Raw genomic sequence first — 18,615 nt, forward strand, 5'->3', positions numbered from 1 at the left:
GCGCAGCCACGTGACGCGCAGGACTGGCTCTCGCCGCTTTCTCGACACAAGATGGCGGCAGCGGCGGCCGCTGGGAAAAGAAGGGGGGGGGGCGGCGAGGCGGGCCGTTCTAGCCCTGGCTCTCTACGTTCCCCGCCGTGTACGCTCTATCCTCCATCCTCACCGCCTCTCTATGGTCTGGCGGCCGTTCGCCGTTGGCGGGCGGGCGGCAGCGGGCGGCGGGCGGTAGGGGGCGCTGTGGCCGCCGGCGCGGCGGCTATCATGCTGGGGGAGCCCGGCCTGGGCCGCGGCGCGGCGCGGTGTGGCGGGAGCGGGCGGTGTCGGAGCGGCGCGGCGGGTCGGTGCCCGGCGGGATGTTCCGCAAGGCGCGGAGGGTGAACGTGCGGAAACGGAACGACTCGGAGGAGGAGGACGAGGAGCGCGACGAGGAGCCGCCTCAGGAGCCGGCGCCGGCGGCCGGAGCCGGGGGGGAAGGGCCCGGCGAGGCCTCCATGGCGCTGGCGGCGGGCCCCGGGCTCCTGCCGCTGCCCGCCGGCTGCGTGCCCCTCGCCTTGCCCGGTAGCCCCGCGGCCTTCGCCTGCGCCGCGAGCTACGGCGCGGCTCTCGGCTTGGGTCTGGGCTTGGTGGGAGGCGACAGGGCAGGCCTGGGGGCTCTGCCGGCGTCCGCCCTCCTGCCGCCCCCCCCGCCGCCGCCGCAGCAGCAACAGGGCAACGGGCTGCCGGGGGCCGGGCGCCCCAAGGAGAAGAAGCGGCCGCGGGAGAACAAAGAGGTGCCGCGGGCCAGCCTGCTCAGCTTCCAGGACGAGGAGGAGGGTGAGGCGGGGGGCTGACCGCCGGCGGGCACCGGGGTCGCATGGCCTTTGGCTCGCTGCCTGCCGGGGTGGAAGGGACCCGGAGCTGCTCAGCCTCCACCGGGCCTCTGCCAGCCGTCTGCGCACCCCCCGTTCCCTAAGAGGGCCGGAACCTTTGTTCTATTTATTTTTTAAGGCAGTCGCGTTGCCCCGTGTGATATGGGGGTGACGAGGGGTCGCGTAAGAGGGGGAGAGCCCTGGGGGCGCGATGCGGGGGGCGGGGGTGAGGGATGCACGGGCAGGGAGCGCCCCATCGGCAGCCGCCTTCGGCCCCGGGCCCGACCCGGTTCTTGGGGGCCAGCGTGTTCCCCACAGCGGGGTGATGTCCCGCGGGTTTAATTCCGGTTTAGTGGGGTAAATTGCCTCTGCTTCTGTATTGCCTGACTGTTGCACCCGTGTTGCGCTCGCTGCAGCTGGGTAGCTTGCTGGTCAGGGCGCAGGCTTTAGCCTGGCCCGGTTTTGTGCGGTGGCAAGTACTAGGCCCAGTGCCTGTGTAGCCCGCCCCCCCCCGCCCCGAACCAGCAGTGCTGGTTGAGGGGCATCTTTCCGGCGGCTTTGTAGCGAGTTTGTTTTCATCTGATGTCGATGGTGTTCGGAGGTCACGTTGGACTGCCTGTTGTCCTAGCAAACTCCATGTGAAGCCACTGGTGTTTTGTTGCAGAGTTAGTTCATCTAGCCATCCGCAAGGTTTATTAGATTAACCTTCACAAATAGTGGAAAGTGTTTGAGCGGTTTGTGGACCTCAGCTTTTGGAAAAATAGCATAGTTGTGTTTGTACAGTGCTTTAGCTAATAATTTTACTGGATTACTTGGTCCATTCACACTCCAATAATCTGATTATGGATAATAGTTATTACATATTAAAAAATATTTTAAAAAATCAAAGAACAGTCCTCAAACTCCAGAGTTCGTTGCATCCCAGAAGTTCAGGAGCTTGTTTTTGTGATACCTTTTGTCAGCAGGAGAGTTAGTATACATTTTGACTTTTCTTAGAAGGAATTCTCTTGTAATCACTGTAACTTGGATTCTAAGACTAGTGATTTGAAATCTTGACAGAAATACTGGAAACATGGAATTATAGTATAGACTTAAAAAACTCCCACCCAAACACTTGTGGATTTTCTATATCAAACTTTGATTATTTTTTTTTTTCCTGCACTATTTAGTTCTTTAACTTACTGCATACCTTTTGTTGTAGCGCTGCAGGCATTTGAACTGGTAATACAACCAAAACCAGACATTCCCTTACTCATTAGTTGTGTGTATGTGCGGCTGTGAAAAGACTGTTGACCCAAAATGTTGGGGCTTCATGCTGTTTTCTTCCAAATTTGTGGTCACAGTGAAGGATCAGCTGTTTTTTGTTTTTTTCAAAAAAGATTACTACAGTCAGATAAAAGCGGGCCATATGTGTACACTTCTGTGTAACTTCTGCCTTGCTTTTCTATGACTGTGTTGTGAGCAGGATGAATACACTTGAAAATGACCACAAAAAGACAGGCTAGACGTAAGTCCACATGAAAGGACTGGTTTTGTTGCAACAGTGCAAATGTAAAGTCACATTAAATAATGTTGTTAGTGGCATTCATTAAGTTCTAAGTACAAAATTAAGAGATTTAATAGGTGAGTATACTTCTTGGCAGGTCTAATGTAATGTTTTTCAACTTCTCTTTTAAAGAAACTGAAGAAGTTTTTAAAGTGAAGAAATCAAGTTACAGCAAAAAGATTGTAAAACAATTGAAGAAAGAATACAAAGAAGATCTTGAAAAATCAAAAGTTAGAACAGAGGTCAATTCTCCAACAGATGGTAACTGCAAAACTTAACAGTAGCTTTTGTAATGGAAAAGATTGAGTGTTGTAAATACAAATTACTTGTTTTCAAGGTGAATTGTTAGTCTGCTTAGAGGATTTAGCATGTAGAACTGAAGTAAAGCATGCATTAAATGTGTTCATGTGAACCTTACAAATGCTGTTCTGAAGCTGGTAGAGAGTTCTTTGATTCTCATGTGGAAATGAATGTAGAAGGCTGAGACTTCTCAGCTATGTATACAGTTGTCAGTAGACCTCAGTAGTTTTTGTAGCTCTGTTTGTCAAATGAGTTTCTTCCTACTGAATTAGGAAGGAACTGAGTTAGTTTAGAACTGTGCCTGGTGCTTATCTGACAGGATTGTGTCCTTGTAACTCCTCTTCTTGAAAAGGAAGATTTTTGGGGTGAGCAAAGTGGTGTTTTTTGTTATTAAGTAAATTATTCAACAGCTGCCTGTTTCAGGATTTGGACCTTAGAGTAGACTTGGTGATGAAGATGACAGAATGAAAGTGTTGAAGCAGAAGGATCTTTTAACAGTGTACAGTCCTCCATAGCTTGGAATAGAACCTGGGATTTCAGTTTCATTGTACTACTTCTCTTGGGTTTTGGGAACCTTGTTGGTAAAGCATAATGATTCTTTTTCCACTTAGTTTTTGTGTAGATGAGTAACTCATAACGCTATGAGCACAAGCTGAGAGGCTTATGATCTAAAGGTTGCAATAGTATAGCTGAAGCATATGAGAGTTGAACATACTCCTGTGCAGAATATTATCCCTTTTTAAATTAATTAAATTAGGTTTTTTTAAATCTTAAAAATTTTTAAAAGGTTTTGTCTGCATTTTAAAAACTTACAAATTCTTTCCTACTAGAATCTTTTAAGTTGCCTATGCAGTGGTATGGGGCAAGAGCAAAACCAGAAATGATCGTTTCTGTGACTAAAGTTCAGTTGATCTGTGGAAATGTGGATCTTAATCTTCTGTCACAAACGTCCTTAAAAAATTGCATTTTGCATGTGGCTAGTGCGTGCCGATTTTCTGTTTGTCTGATTTGCAGTCTCTGTAGTTGGTCTGGTTATAGTGCAAAGACCTTGTGGCTGCTGCGGAGTCAGTAGTCTGGATTCTCTAAACAAATGCGAAAGTCTAAAAACTCAGATATGTGTGGCTTGGATTGGATAGCTGGATTTAACGTGCATTTTTTAACATAATGTTTACTTCTGCCTGTATCTAGATATTACCCACCTAACATAAGGTAGAGGTCAGCCCAAGAGGAAAAAGAAAGGGTTCTTTTGAAATGAGTCTGATTTTGTTGAAAGATTTGATGTAACACAGGCAGTGTTTTCTAATTACATACATAAGAGGCTGTGTGAAGGTTGCACATATGATCTTAATTATTGAGTTCCCTCAATTTTTTAATACTTGGCAATATGCAAACTGCTTAGTGGTTGTTAGGGTGTCTGCTTTGTCAAATTTTATTTTGAGAGGTTGTCAGTGACTTAATCACAATTAAGACATGTTTTACTAGATCTCGAACACTAAGATTATCATTTGACATTTTAATTTGATTTTTACTTTCAGTTGTTAGACCTTAAAAAAGTATTTCCGAGTCATCTTTATAAAAGAGTAAAACATGGACTTTGTTGTCTTACCAGTCGAACCACCACTAGAAAAGTCAGGACAGATTAAGGATATAGGTCAAGAAGATGGGACTGCAAATAGTGAACATGGTGAAGAAGAAATGGAAGTTGAAAGTGAGAAGGAAGAAGAAAAACCAAAAGCTGGTGGGGCTTTTTCAAGTGCTCTGTCATCACTGAATGTTCTCCGCCCAGGTTGGTTATTGTAATACATCTGACATGTTAAAAAATGTTTTAGCCAGCGTTTACAGCAGACTAATGTATTTGAGAGGTTAGGATATATTTTCCAGCAACAGATCCAGCATCTGAGAATTCAGGAAACTGCTATTTTCCGAAGCTGTTCAATTTTACAAACCTTGTGAGAGAAAAAGTTTTACTACAGAGTGCTTCATCTTGATGTTAAAAGCAGGAATTTGTCTCTCAAAGTGATGACAAACTGTTAGAAAATGTAGATTTGGAATAGGTGACAACATGAATTTTAACTGCTTTCAATTAAAATTCTGTCTTTAGTTCAAATGTCTCAGTTACAGGTCTGCAAGCTATCTCAAATTTCTCCTATCTCGTTTTGTCTACTGAGGTTCTAGTCAGGCCCTGAGGCCGAACAAATCAGTCTGAGAAAGCATTTTTGAAACTAGTTTACTAATTGCTAGGGAACTTATGGTAGCCTGCTCCCCAAATAGAAGATGGATGTCCTGGCTCTGCAGACTTAGACATATTTCAAGGGAAAAAGAATTTCTTTGTTGACCCCCAAATAATTTTTCTTTTTAGCGGTAATTGCAGAGTGGTGCGAGATGTACGTTACTGCAGCTCTAAAGATATTGCTGGCTTGAATAGCGCATCTCATGTCAAGTATAAAGAGATTCTGAAATTTAACCTTTTGTGCGTGTTTAATCAAAGTAGTGGTAAAAATTACTCATGTTTCAAAAATTTTATTTTGGGGGACCACTGTTTACATGATGTATGTAAGTTGAATTAATTTTGTGCTAGGGATTTTAGATTTTTTAATTAGTCTGCTTTTCTTGTTTCCCCTCGACTGTAGAGTCTCTCATACTAGCTTTGTCTGGTTTGGTGTCCTCTTAATCTCTGAGCTGACATCATCTGTTGAAATGGCCGATGTTTTTTGTTCCCCCAAAAAAAGAGGAGTTGGGAGCAATATCAGGATGGGAAATGACACAGTCGAGAACCTGTGTTTTCTTCCTCCCTTTGTAATAGTCAGCTCCTGTAAAGGGCTTCCTCTTCTTTAGGAATATTTCCCATAGGAACATCAGGCTCCTGCTTTTGTAGCACGTGAGCTGCTGGAAGCAGAGCCAGACTTTTGGGGACTATCCCAGCTTTAAGGGTTTCTGGTCAGAAAGTTTGCATGTGCAGCTTGTAAGTTGCTTGCAGATGTTTCTGTGAGTATGGATTTTTTTTTTTTCCTCTCACGTTTTTTTCTGGTTGCAAAGATGATTTGGTAGGTGGCAGAGATGAATAATAAGAAGTCATAATACCTGTTTTGTTGCAGTGGTTGTTTAACAGTGCAAACATCTGTCTCTAGGAGAAATTCCAGATGCTGCTTTTATTCATGCCGCTAGGAAAAAGCGTCAAATGGCTCGTGAACTTGGAGACTTTACCCCCGTTGACAGTGAACCAGGTAAAGGCCGCCTTGTTCGAGAAGATGAAAACGATGCCAGTGATGATGAAGATGATGACGAGAAGAGGAGGATAGTTTTTACAGTGAAAGAAAAATCCCAAAGGCAAAAGATTGCTGAGGAAATAGGTAAAATCTTTTTAGAAGGACAGCTGATAAACATTCACACTGTTTTCAATGCAACTGCTCCCATTCAACATCTTCCAACAACGCATTTTTCAAATAGGCATGAATCTGGAGTTGTTTTCCATTTCTAGGGAAAAGTACTGCATAATAGAATCTGCATATAAAATTTTGAGCACAAACTACGTTCCTCTGCTTAGAACACCACAACTCTGCTGAATCTGGTAGAAACTTATGCAAAGGATCAATTACTGTTGTTCCTGTACTTTGTTTTAGGAAGTATATAGTTGTAAAAAGAAAAACGTTAGTTCTTTGGTATAGCATTCTTGCTGACAAGCAGGTAAAATAATGTTTTGGAAAAGGAGAATTAATAAGATATATAGGATTTTAACATTAGAGTATTTTACCAGCAGTTATTTGCAAATTTACCCATTGGATTTTTTAAATGGAACCTCTGTGATAATAATTCACAGGCTAATGTCCTTAATTGCTCTTGAGGAGGAAAGGAGGATGTGCTGAGATGTTCCCACCAAAGCATTGTCTCTCAGGTATTTGAACTCATGGCCCTTACTGTGAATACATTATCTTCTCTTTTTTGCTCGTATTAAGGTATTGAGGGAAGCGATGATGAAGCGCTGGTGGCAGGAGAGCAGGATGAAGAACTCAGTAGATGGGAGCAAGAACAGATACGGAAAGGAATCAACATACCTCAGGCACGTATTTAGTTGTGAACTTTTTGGTTTGTTTCTGCCTATATTGGCTATATCCATTACAAACTTGAGTAGTTTACAGAAGGCTGTTTCCTCTGAGAAGTTCAGTGTGTAACTTCTGATATTATTTGAAGAGAATGAGAGGTCGGATTTTAAGTATCCAGTGGTATCCATTTCATGAGTCTTTCTGTTCTGAGTAGATAATGATTGTTTGTGGTGCAGTTAACAAGCATTTATTTGCAGCTTAAAACAGAGCTAGAGTAATGCCACTTTGCAGAGACCTCTGTTCTTGTTTATCATTGAGTTTGCAGAGTGTATGTTTCTTCGGTATTTCTGTATCTTGTGTTACAGCATAAAGTTGGAATTTGTAGCCAGTTGTACCATGTATTGTTTGTGTACTCGTAGTGAAGTTGCCACTCGGTCGGAGAGGATAGGTGGTTTTTTTAAAAAAAAAAAAAAAAAAATTGCAGCAAAATCACAACCAAACATGCTGACTCTAGGAACCTATGTCATTCTGTTAGTCTTAGCAAAATTTAGTATAGTCCCAAACACTTGGTTACTGTAGGAGTTACAGGCTGGTTAAAATTGTCATTTAATAACTTGTTATAAGTGTAAATATTTAGAATGATAACAATACTAGGAGTTTGTCCATTTAAAGTGCTTCTGAGGGAATTTGTTTCTTCCACCTTAGGTGTCGGACGTTCTACACTTAAATCCACTCGATAATTATATCTTGTAAATGTACCTGCCTACATTTTTCACTTTATAACATTTGAGATGTGAAAGAAAATAAGTTTCTCATTTCTTTAAGTTCTAATATAGTACAATTTCCTCTTCCATTAGGTTCAGCCAAGTCAGCCTGCTGAAGTGAATAATCTGTACTACCAGAACACGTACCAGACACTGTCTTATGGTTCATCATATGGCATTCCATACACTTACGCTGCGTATGGATCATCGGAAACCAAGTCTCAAAAAACAGATAATACAGTTCCTTTCAAAACTCCCAGTAATGAGATGACTCCTGTTACTATTGATTTGGTAAAGAAACAGCTTAAAGACAGGTAGGACAGACCATCTTTTTAGACTTAAAGACCTGTCCCCTAGCTTTCTGTTCCTCAGGCATCTTTTAGTCTCGGTGAGCAAACACAGAGTTTCATCGCTGGAAAAGTACTGACTGGCACATCCACTGAAAAAAAAAAAGGGGGGCAAACAAAAAAAGCTCAGAGTGAAGATGACATTGACACTTTGTTCGAAAATCTCCTTGGATTGCTTCTATGGAAGTGAAGCTTTAAATATGAGGCCATTGATCTTGTTGAAGACAGGTCTGAGTTGCATCTTCTGGACACTGCACAGTCTTATAGTCAAGAATTGAAAGGCCAGTGAGGTGTTTAGCTTGTCAAGGTGCATTCTTTTGAACTGTGAATCAGATTTTTCCCCTTCAGTAGATAAAGAATTTAAATTTTAGTGTATGCAGGGTTTTTTTTAGTTTAAACACTGTAATCTGCTTGTCAGGTTCGCAAAAGGTCATACTGAATGAACAACCCAATGGCAGTGAGAAATCATTTGTAACGAACAACTTGCACTTTACATGTCTTCAAAATTGGTCTGTATTCCCCTTGTAGTGTTACAGCCTTTGACAGTAAATCAGGTTAGAGGAATAAGACTGATTTGTTATAAGCTATAGTTCTTCCCTGCTCCTCCCGCCCTCGTAAAACCTTTCCTCCCAGTTTTACTTTAGAGCCAGCCTTGCACTATTCTAAGTGCTATCAACTCCTGCAAAAATTTGTGTGAGTATGCACAGCATAGTCTAGCAAATGAATTTAAACCGTTAGCCTTGCTGTTCGTGTAGAGAGGGGAGAAAGGGAGAAATGAAAGTTAGAGAATATGTCTTTGCAGTATTTCCCATATATAGACTTGTACTTGCACTGTCTGTTTAATATCTCAACGGTCTGAAATATACAGACTTTTGGATGTAAATTTGCTATTTATCCGTTGCCCTTCAGGTTGGACTCTATGAAAGAATTGCACAAAGCTAATCGGCAGCAATATGAGAAACATCAGCAAAGCCGAGAGGACTCTACCAAGGCAATTGAAAGATTAGAAGGGTCTTCTGGGGGTATTGGTGAACAGTATAAGTTTTTGCAAGAAATGCGAGGGTATGTCCAAGACTTGCTTGAGTGTTTCAGTGAAAAGGTAAGGACGCAAAAACATTCATCTTTCTTTAAAAAAAAAAAAAAAAAAAGGGGGACTTAGTACATGCCAAACACCACACCTCCCTCTGTTTTTGAAAAAAGTCCCCAGAGAACATACTCTTCTAAAGGTTTGGTTATTTGAGGGTTGAAAAGATAATTTTTCATCATGATAAGTTGGTTATCAGAAACCTCTCTTTCACTGTGTAAGAGATCACTGACCTTACGTTGCCTAAAAACACGTCTAGGTTATGTGTCTTTAGAGTTTTGGTAGCTATTCTGGCATTTCAACTTTACTGAGATGCTGCTTTTTACTTGTGCTGGATATCAGGTTTACAGAAATAAGGGCTGAATTACAACATGGCTAGTTTCTGGAATGCTTTATGAACACAGTAACAAAGACTTGTATTTTGTGTGTTTTGTAAAGTTCCTCCTGCCAGGCAGTTTCACATACTTGGTATTGCTCTAGTGTCTGAAGGAGAGAAGTTTTAAAACTAGTGTAGCTGTCTGAAGACACCCAGACTTAAAAATACACTTCTTTCATGTAGTGTGATACTTTTGTATATGTCTAACTTGAACACAGTCTTTCTTTCTTATGTTATTCATTATGCTTCGATTACTTTATTGTAAATATAACAGGAGCTCCTGAATATATATATATATATATGTATATGTATGTATGTATATCACACAGGAGCTGTAAAATTCAGTTATCAGTACACAGGCTATCTCTTCATTGTCTTCTGACTTGAACACCATAGTATAGTATCCTCTTAATACATTAGCTGTCAGAAATGCTTGAGTGATTGAAGCTACTGCTTACCTAGCGTGTTACGTGTGGGAGAGGCATGTAAAAGCATTCTGGTTGCGAATCGGTTAGACGTTATTTGTCCGCCGTTAGTGGTATCGGGAGAGTCCCATCGTCAATCCTGTAAGCTGAAGAACGGTACGTTGTGAACAAACCCAGGAAGTGTGGAGCAGTTCGTTCACCCAGCTGACTGATTAGTTACAATAGATACTGTTCACTGAAGAAGCGGTATTCCTGGGGGTGTTATTGGCATTAGCTGTTGAGGGGTAGTGAAGGTGCTTTCCTTTGCAGCTCTGTCAGTGCTGGTTGCCCAGATGCCTAAATTCCTACTAAGGATAACTTCTTATATTCTTTCTCTGAGATAAATTTGTGTTTCAGAAGAAAAGTTAAGTACTTGCATCTGTATTCAGCATTTACTTTCAAAAGACCTCTTGTTAAATTTCTTTTGTTGATAGCTATAAGCCATGTCCAGACGTTCTGTTTGATAGCCCATGCTGTCTTGTTCAAATACTTTCTTTAAACAGATTTTTGTTCAGTGCACCATTCTGAGTATAAACCAAGCCTTTTAGTCTCCCAGATTTTGTATAAACCAGGAAAACTTACTGTTAAACAATAGTATAAGTAATTCCGTTCAATTCGTAGGAAGGTTATTGACTTATCTAGCTGTACTAGTAAATAAATCAATTTCAGCCATTATGCAGCAAATTAGTTGCTGATAATTTAACAGACAGACTTGTTAAAGTTGCATTCTTACAGTACACCTTTGCTTTCCTGGTAGTTGGCCTTTTAAGCATTCTATACCTGGACACCTTCTTCCCCCTTCCCACCCTCCCCATACCCCACCCACCATGCCAGTCCATTGAACTTTTCAGATGTGATTTTTATCATCCCGTGCTTCTTAGGAGCATTCACAGAGTTCTGCAATTTTCAGTTGGATGCTGCTGCGGTATCTGTATGTATAGTGAGTTGCAAGATGAGGAGTTGACGCAGTCAGTTTAACAGGAGGATTTAATTTATTGTGATGTCCTATATATTCCTTAGTTCTTTGGTCAGATAATCTGTTTTGGAATTCAGTGCTTTTAGCATGACAAAAGTACTATCAAATTCAAATACGGTAGCCTACAGGACACTGCAAAGTTTTCTAAAAAGGAGGTGGGGGACGGGACAAAATAAAGTAATAGAATCAGTATCAGTTTTTATTTAAATGAAATAATGAAATGCAGCAGGGCAGTAAACTCTTCTCTTTAGAGATAAATTACCTTCAGCTTTTCTGTAGAACCTGTGGCCCTGGCTACTTCATATTTAAAGTGTGCGTGTTTATAGTATATAATGTATGTAGTTGTTAAGATTATAACATACATAAGCGTATAAACTGTGTATCCGTATGTGTAAGAACAATATTGTGTGTGTTTATGTATACACATACATATATGAACACATATCCTAAGTATGTATAAAGCTAGGTCCCTCCCTGTCTTTTCGAATATGCTGCTTTGATGCTTTCTCTTCATTTTATTAGGACTAGTCATGGTTATTAGTCGAACTGACATTGGTACTGATCTGAGTGAGAAAGTGGTTTGCTGAAGAAGCACTAATGGGTTCACAGTATACTTGTCCCCTCCAAAAGAGTCCGTTTCCCTAGAGTTTGCTTGTATGTCTGTTGACTTAGTTCTGGAGAACAAAAAACATCATCATAAATTAGATTTTCTTTCCCCTACCATCTTATTTCTGCACCTGTTTGTCACGCTCAATCCTTCCAAGCAAAACCATTTTGTTTGTATGCTGTTTTGAAGAGATTCTGAATGTTAGAACACTTTGCTCACTGGTAAGGTGCAGTGAAGGGTGTAATGAAGCAGCTATTATGCAAATTTTAGAAACAAGCAATAGAAATGTCAAATCCTCTGTGATGATTTTTTTTTTTTCCCCCGTAAATGATAAAACCAATGGAGCATAAGATGCTTGCTTGACTTCCTTCACAAGTAATTACTGTCAAAATTGTGCTTTCTGAGAAGGCTAGAAAGTGGTAACGGTGTCTTTACGTTTTCAGTATAGGAATATGCAAGGGATACAGGAAGATTAAATTGTTCTGAGCTTATCTTTGGCATCACACTTAGATGAACTGCTATTTTACCTGCAAACGCAAATTATCAAAACGCATTGTGTGTGTCAGAGAGGGGGACCGTAGGTTAAAATTATCGTTGTCATCTAAATGTTCAGAGATCTTTCCACTTTTCCTCTTACACTGTTTACAGTGTAAGTGAAAGCGAAGGGGAAAAACCCTCAAAACGCTGAATTTAAGGTATTGACTAGACAAAAGACAATGTAGGAGGGCTGTAACTTTATAGTAGTCAGTGGAATTGTCAGTCATTCATCCACCACAGTATTGATTACAGAAGAATAACAGCTCCTCTTGTGTTTTAAATGGGAATTATTTTTAGTGGATTCTGAATATATAGCTGTTTGGGTGGTTGGTTTTTTTAATCCTGAGGCAATTATAGAAAAAACTTTTAGGGATGCTTTGAAAAATTTTCCTTTAACGTTTCGATTTTAGAATTCCATTTCTCAAGAGAAGAAGCTGTATTTTCTATGGTAAACTGCAGTAAAACTAGTGGTTTGGGGGTTTTTAATTAATATTCCTGGTTTCAAAATTGTCTTAAATTTTGAATATACACTTTGAGCACTGGGATATTTCCTCCTTCTATTTCTTTCTAATCTGTTTTCTCCAGAAGAAAGTTGTGCGTATTTTGAGTTGGTGCAGAATTGCTTTCATTTTAATCCCTGTAGCCCAGTTTATACCACAAAGAGCTAATATTTTTTTTCCTGTTAATATCTCCTCTGATACGTGTGTCATTCTCAGATAGCTGAAATGGCCCTGTAGCTATAGTCTCATAATCTTCTATTTTACTGGAGGAGGTTCTTGAATAGCTGCTGAGTCACATTCTAAATCAGGAAACAATTTCTGTTTTTATCTTTTGTTTTGAAAAAAACTTAATCATGGATGGTAGGCAACAATGAAATATTTGAGCTAAAAGGCTGGAAGACTCTGGACTAAGCATGTATCTTGGAGGTAAGGAGGATATGGCTTAAGTGTTCGTACCAAAAGGACTTGCCTTTCCAAATTAAGAGATTGTGAAAATTCTGGTTTGCATTAGAATGTCTATAATAATCTAACTTTAACTTGTCCCGGAAAATGAATTTTTGCGAAAGTGAGCAGTGAATCTGCTATTTAATATCAGAAAATTCCTGGTTTTGTAACATCGTCTATTTTTGTTATAGTTGCTACTGAAATTTAGTCCACTTAAAAAAAAAAAAAAAAGAAAAAAAAAAAGGGGGGTGGCAGGTCTGATCCAACTTAAATCTGTATCGTTCAAAGGTTATGCTTAATGCATAACTCACACAAACTGTATAATTTTAATGATAGGCTAGAGTATTTTACTGGTTTGAATTACCTGTTGGCCTAACATGCTTAAGCAGTGGTTTATTGCATTTCAGTAATAATATTTCAGCATATGCTAGTCAGAGTTAGAGCAAAACTTAAGTTTAGCGAAATCTAACCTCCTGTTGGCTGCAGGAGGTTAGATTTATGCTTTGTTTGTTCACTGTATACAGTCAGGTTATTTTCTCATTAACGTGTAGAATACTACTGCATTCTTGTTTGAAGATAGAGAGGAAACGATGAGGTCTGAGAATTGTAAGCACTGTAACACAGTATGTAATGCACTTGGAAGAGACCACAAGAGTGCCTGAAATAACATTTCACTCTCCAAAATGGTTGTCTTACTGTGTAGGTGCATTCCATCCACAGAAGTTACTTTCAGAATGCTATTGCTACGGTTGAAAGCTGTCAGCGTGGTTAAATGCATGCGTTTTCTTCACGTTGAAATATTTACTGGTCCGAATGATACGAACGGGTGAAAGGAGACAGTTTGTCCTGCTAGAAGTACAGTGACAGCATTATGCTTCGGAATAGTATGGTACCCCAGGAACTAAACACCTGAAGAACTTGGTATTACGTAGTGTGTTGTATTTTTACAGGTGCCTCAGATTAACGAGCTTGAGTCCGCAATGCACCAGCTGTACAAACAGCGAGCTTCCCGCCTTGTCCAAAGACGACAAGATGATATTAAAGATGAATCTTCGGAGTTTTCAAGCCATTCAAGTCAGTCCATCTTGAAGGTTTTTATTATTCATTAAACAACCTTGTTTACTTAGTATGGCTTAATTTAAATGTAAAAGTTTGAAGTATGACTGTCTTAAAGTTTATGCTTATTCTTGAGATAGATAGAGCAAGTTTAGCTAAAAGTTCTCTAATCTGTTTTGTTTTAAGCTCAAAGCCACTCTAACTCTGACTTCATCTCTCCTTTCTGTTGCTCTTAACTATGTTTTCTCTTTCCTAGCACTGAAAATGTATGCGTGGTGGCAGTGGTAGTAGTGGTAGCATGTGACTCCCAGTTTTCCTGTCATGTCAGGACTTCTTTTTTTTTTTTTTTTTTTTTTAAGCTCCTTGAATCTATAAATTTCCTGTAACATCTGCAGTTAACTGTACAAAGCCATGAAGCACCGGGCTAGAGCTGACTTCAGTCTGATGCTGTATTTTGTAGGCAGCATAAGTATTTCATTTCAGACACTTAACTGGTAAAGCTAAAGAGCTGGAAGAATCTGGTGCTATTGTTAAAAATCAGTGTGATACAGAATGACCCTATATGAAATACAGCTTAAAATTAGCCAGATAAAATACCTGATTACTGTGAGTGTGTGGATGGGGGATTCTCACTGAGGAGTTTTCTTGTGGTGATTACTCTTCAGTATGTAAAACTAGTAAAGTATAAATGTGAACTTGGATGGAAATATATGTTCCTTGGATGAGGTTTTATTCAGCATGTTAAATGACAGGTAAAATATCGTACTAATAGTAGTCGTCTTTCTGTTTTGGTAAGCTTCCCATTTTTAAAATTGACTTTCTCGTCTATCCTATTGCTGACCTAAAATCCTCTAATAAAAGCCTTTTCCTATTCTGTCACGCTGTGTCCGGAGATCAAATTTTGTTAATAACATTAGATAGAGCTTGATAAAGCATTAGGGCATCAGAGTTGGTCATCCCGTTATGGAGTGGTTAGCATACGTATTCCCTTTGGGACTTTATTTGGAGCCCCGGGCATCTCATGTCAGCCTTGTGGTTTTACCATGAAAACGCTGTTGTGAGAACTAGAAACCTAATGTACTAGAAACATATTTCCTAAAAGAAGCTTAGAATGGATTATTCTAGATGGGAACTTAATGGTGGGGTGGGAATATTTGTCATTGTCAAGGCTGGGTTTTAGAGAGAGGTCTTACTTAGTATCGGGGAGTCTTCAGAATGAATTTAGCTGTGTCTAGAAATAGTTCAGTTCTGCCCCTTGTATTATCACAAACTAGGAATTGATGCCAGCCTTCGGTTTGATATGTGTGTCAGACATAGATCATCTGCTTTTCTTCATACAGTGTCAGAACACTAAAGGGCTAGAAGTGAATTTAACTTTGTCTGGCAACTTTTGCTTTACTTCTGCGTGAAGATAAGTAGCTTAGCCTTGAATAATGTTTTAAAAATTGAACAAATGATGGCTTCATCTGTACGTTAAGGCTCTTGGTAGTTCTGCTATAGAATTGGAATACTGACATAGGTCATCGTTAATATTTTTAATGATGGATTTGTAAATAGATGTAGTTAGGACATGTAAATATACTCCTGAAATCTGGGTAGGCTTTTGTTTAAATTTTGATGTTGATATTTTAGGAGGTGCACTAGAGCACTGGCTAACAGTCAATCCACTTAAAAAAATTTACCTGAAAACATCTTCACTAGTTAGCTGTGTTGTTTTCTATATTCAGGAACATATATAATGAATCACAGCTTAAAAAGAGGAGGGAAGATAATTTATTTTCCTGTAGATTTTGATGTGTTTTAAACTTTAAGCAATCTAAAGCATATGAATGTAGAAAACACTATGTCTAGAACTCTGAAATAGCATATATCCCTGCTCCGGTCACTCTTCTCTGCCTTTCTTTTTGTTCATTTTCTTTTCAAAAGATACATGGTGAATGGGTTTATGCAAGGAGCACTTTTTGTCTTGGAACATTCAATTTAAGCATTTTCTGTTAAAATTTGACTTTTATATAGTTGGGTAGTGTTATGCGAGGGGTAAGAGTGAAGTATGGTGAAAACGATCTGACATTTAAGTGGAGATTTTTCCAAACTCCGCTATTGCCTCTTTTACACTTGCGAATTCAGGCTTCTGGGTGCATCTTTTTGCAAACTTTGACTTTCTACTTCAAATCACACTTGGTTTGAAGTAGATAAAAGGCTCTTATGAAACTGCCTGCAACACATTTGTATACTCATAGTTAAGCATTTTAATTTTCATCAATGTAATTTTACAGATAAAGCACTGATGGCACCAAATCTTGAATCTTTCGGACGAGACAGAGTGATCTATCAAGAACAAGTAAAGCGTCGGACTGCAGAAAGAGAGGCTAGAAGGTAAAGTACTGAGATTTCTTGGCCATTGGGAGTCCTTGCCTGCTTGCAGAATACAGTTGTCCTGCGTGACATACTCACACAAGTAGCATTTGCTTCATTCCTGCAAAGGGAAGAAAACAAGCTGGTATGCTGGGCAGGGCTATTCTTATATATCCTAACTCGTCATGCAATTGTACAAGACAAGGCACCGTTACATGATACTGATTTAAAATCACTAAAAGAAAGCATAGTAAACCCATTCCGTATCTATATGGTTTCTGCTGGTTTCTCTTTCTTTTATTGTTTGAGGCAGCAACATAGTGGAATGTTTGAGATGGTGACATAGTGAAAGTTTTTATCAACGTGGATTTCCTTGCATTAAAAGTTGACAAGTATAGGTCGGTCTGTTCATTGTATAGGGAGGGGAAAAAGAAAGTAATAGCTGGTTTGTAATCCTGATCCTTTTCAGAGCTCGTCGTAGACAAGCAAGAGAGCAAACTGGGAAGATGGCAGATCACCTTGAAGGCCTTTCCAGTGATGATGAGGAAACTTCGACAGATATTACAAACTTCAACATGGAGCGAGGTTAGAAAAGCTACTGAAGTTTAATTTAACTAAATACAGAAAATTTGGCAGAAGAAAAAAGAAATTGATCCAAATGCAGTATTTGGGTCAAAAATTGATCCTGTCTATATATTTCATCGAATTTTGGAGAAAGTTTAGTAACTGTTCCTTGCTGGATCATCAATGTGACCAAAACAGTCTTTTTTGCCAATCTGTTGTGCAGCTTACAGCTAACTAAATACCTGATCCTTAGTGAGATTCTTTTTAATTCAAACATTCTACTGCTGGCAAGCAGTAAGCTTTTGTACCTTCAATGGGTACTATGTCTTCCTTATAATTTGTAACATGGTTTATCATTCTTCAAATATCTGTTTGTTTTACGTGTGAAATTCTGAAAACCTCAGTGCTTTAGAAGCCTTTTTTTTGCTTGAAAGGAAGTATTTTCTGAAGTTTTGCATAACCATCTAGAAATGCAATGACAAAAGTTTTGTAGACTCTTGTTACAGCCTGGCAAACTTCGCAGATGGCAGAAAACAAAGTCGAATGCAGACATTGCAGAAAGACCCTGTGGTACTCACTTGATTTGAAATTCATCTCCAGTTTTATGATGATTTGCTCAAAGTAACCATTATTATGCAATTATGCATAACCTTGATTGTGCAATAAATGGGTTTGTAAGTTAAGCTGATGCCTCTAAGGCACTGGGAGAACTGCAAGAAACCTGAAATTTGGGGAAGTGTGGATAGTTTGATGGAGCAGTCGTCTTTTACAGCAGCAGTTAAAAGGCAAACAGTTCCAGTGGTTACTGTGTAACCGGTAGCAAAGAAAGTAGAACATCACTGTAGTGATCCTGGTACCTTCTCATTTTGAACCTCAATACGATTGTCGTTCTCTCTGATTAAAGAGAATTTAATCAGATTGGAAAAAATGTGGAGAAGGGGAGCAGCAAGGATGACATGTATAGAATTGCTGGTGTTGTAAGGAAGGATTAAACAGTTTTGGACTCTTCAGCCAGGAGAATGATGTTGACTTTTCACAGTATGAGAGCTAGGGGACATGAAATGAAGTGATAGGATAGATTTAAAGTAAACAAGTCACCTCCCACAGAGTATGTAATAAAAATGCCAGAATCATTGCTGTAGATGGTTGTGGAGACCTAAAGTATGAAGAGATGAAAAAAGCAGTTAGATGAACTGCCTAGCAGTTGGATCCTTCAGAATTGCAAACAGTTTCCACACCTTTAATTGCTGGCTGATTTACCAAAATTGTGAATGCAGGGAGAGCTCTTTGATAACAACCCTGAACAATTGCTTTGCTTAGGTGCTGTAATTAACTTTGCTAAGTTAAATGATCTGGATTAAAAATTCAGTGTGGCCGAATTGCTCTTTGTAATTTGGGCACTTTTACGCGTACAAGTCTTTTATAGCTGTTTCATCAGCTTCTGAGTAAGCATAGTATTTCTAAAACTCTTTTTCTATCATTCATAGCTCTCCTGTTAGTCCAGAACCGTTTGACAGTGAGCTATATGGAATAGAGGGATGCACTTTGGGCCTGCTGACTTTATTTGTAGCGTCTCTTTTTCATCCTAATGTGAAAAGCGTGCTTATATGAGATAATCTCATGTTCTCTGAGCCCTGTCTCTACCTGTGTACTAGTAATGTTAGTTGTGTACAGGTTCCTGATGTAACTGAACATTTCAAACTGTGGCTGCAGAAAAAATGACTGATTAATGTGAAACTAACCCTGGGAAGTAGAAAAGATGAAGGGAAAATAATATCTAGAGAAAAAATTTTGGACTGCATGGAAT

General features: G+C 39.7%; 1 protein-coding gene across 3 annotated transcripts in view; it reads left to right on the forward strand.

Annotated features, from left to right (window-relative positions):
• The first annotated feature begins 353 nt into the window (after positions 1–353).
• Positions 354–18,615, forward strand: part of PAXBP1 (PAX3 and PAX7 binding protein 1) — a 28,321-nt gene continuing 10,059 nt past the window's right edge. Inside the window, exons 1-11 of one of the 3 annotated variants that reach the window (XM_086477794.1) lie at positions 354–481; positions 626–813; positions 2,527–2,655; positions 4,304–4,480; positions 5,823–6,044; positions 6,648–6,751; positions 7,592–7,812; positions 8,755–8,944; positions 13,784–13,907; positions 16,166–16,265; positions 16,714–16,829. In XM_086477794.1, coding sequence (XP_086333920.1) covers positions 354–481; positions 626–813; positions 2,527–2,655; positions 4,304–4,480; positions 5,823–6,044; positions 6,648–6,751; positions 7,592–7,812; positions 8,755–8,944; positions 13,784–13,907; positions 16,166–16,265; positions 16,714–16,829 — 1,699 coding nt within the window. Of the gene's footprint in view, positions 814–2,526; positions 2,671–4,300; positions 4,481–5,822; positions 6,045–6,647; positions 6,752–7,591; positions 7,813–8,754; positions 8,945–13,783; positions 13,908–16,165; positions 16,266–16,713; positions 16,830–18,615 lie in introns of all 3 variants that reach the window. The other 2 variants (XM_086477785.1, XM_086477773.1) reach the window with 2 other exon arrangements.

This window comes from Leptosomus discolor, chromosome 1 (assembly GCF_034619465.1).
Source record: "Leptosomus discolor isolate bLepDis1 chromosome 1, bLepDis1.hap2, whole genome shotgun sequence".
Lineage (NCBI taxonomy): Eukaryota > Metazoa > Chordata > Aves > Leptosomiformes > Leptosomidae > Leptosomus > Leptosomus discolor.